The sequence below is a fragment of the Charadrius vociferus genome, unplaced genomic scaffold (assembly GCF_000708025.1).
Source record: "Charadrius vociferus isolate BGI_N301 unplaced genomic scaffold, ASM70802v2 scaffold817, whole genome shotgun sequence".
Classification (NCBI taxonomy): domain Eukaryota; kingdom Metazoa; phylum Chordata; class Aves; order Charadriiformes; family Charadriidae; genus Charadrius; species Charadrius vociferus.
Genome location: NW_009649164.1, coordinates 12,661 through 13,591, shown reverse-complemented (window position 1 = coordinate 13,591; position 931 = coordinate 12,661). Strand labels below are relative to the sequence as shown.

The 931-nt window shown below is 64.6% G+C and overlaps 1 protein-coding gene across 1 annotated transcript in view; it reads right to left on the bottom strand.

Moving 5' to 3' along the window:
• Positions 1 to 931, bottom strand: part of LOC104289445 (chromodomain-helicase-DNA-binding protein 3-like) — a gene marked incomplete at its 5' end in the record, with an annotated part of 15,430 nt that overhangs the window by 8,394 nt on the left and 6,105 nt on the right. The window contains 2 exon segments of the mRNA XM_009888381.1: positions 15 to 63; positions 322 to 452. Of these exon segments, the coding sequence (XP_009886683.1) occupies positions 15 to 63; positions 322 to 452 (180 nt within the window).

The window sequence follows — 931 nt, the reverse complement described above, 5'->3', positions numbered from 1 at the left end:
GGCCCCCAGCACACCGGGGCTCTCGGCGTCAGACTCCTCCTCCGCCTCTCCGGCGTCCTCGCTCTGCCCGGGGACAGCGGTTGACACCGGGTGGCATCAGGGACAGCGGGTGGCATCAAGGAACGAGGGGACACAGTGGGGGAAACACGGGGACAGGGAGACCAGGAGGTGGGAGAAGGGGACAGGGAGACACAACGAGGTGGGGGTAGGGGGTGGGATGGGGCCACAGGGCTGAGTGCCACCGCTTGGGGACACAGGGGGACAGGAGGGCAGCCCCCTAGCGCCCCCCCCAATTAGGGGAGCGAGGTGTCCGGGCCCTACCGAGCTACTCTTCTTGCGTTTGCCCCCCAGTACGCCCAGTTTGATCTTCAACGGTGCCATCTTCCTCCCCTTCATCTTCCTCTTCAGCTCCGGTACCCGCGGGCTCTTGCTGCGCTTCTTGTGACCAGGACCTGCGGGGGGAACACAGGCGTTTTGGGAACACACACACACACACACCCAGGCATCCCCTCCTCCAGACCCATGAGGACCCCAGGGAGCCCCCCAGATGCCCCCAGGGACACCCAAGTGCCCCTGAGGATCCCTAAAGCCCCCCCTGGGACCACCCAAATCCCCCCAGGGACACCCAAGCATCTCTAAGGATCCCTTAAGCTCCCCCAGGGACCCCCAAAGTCACCCCAAGAATCCTTACACCACCACCACCCCCAGGGACCACCCAAATCCCCCCAGGGACCCCCAAGTGCTCCCAAGGATCCCTAAAGCCCCCTCAGGGATCCCCAAGTCCCCCCAAGGATCTCTAAAGCCCCCCAGGGACCCTCAAGCACCCTAACAATCCCTAAAGCCCTCCCAGAAACCCCCACCCCCTCCCAAGGATCCCTAAAGCCCCCCCAGGGACCCCCTAAATTCCCCCACAATCCCTAAGGCTCCCCCA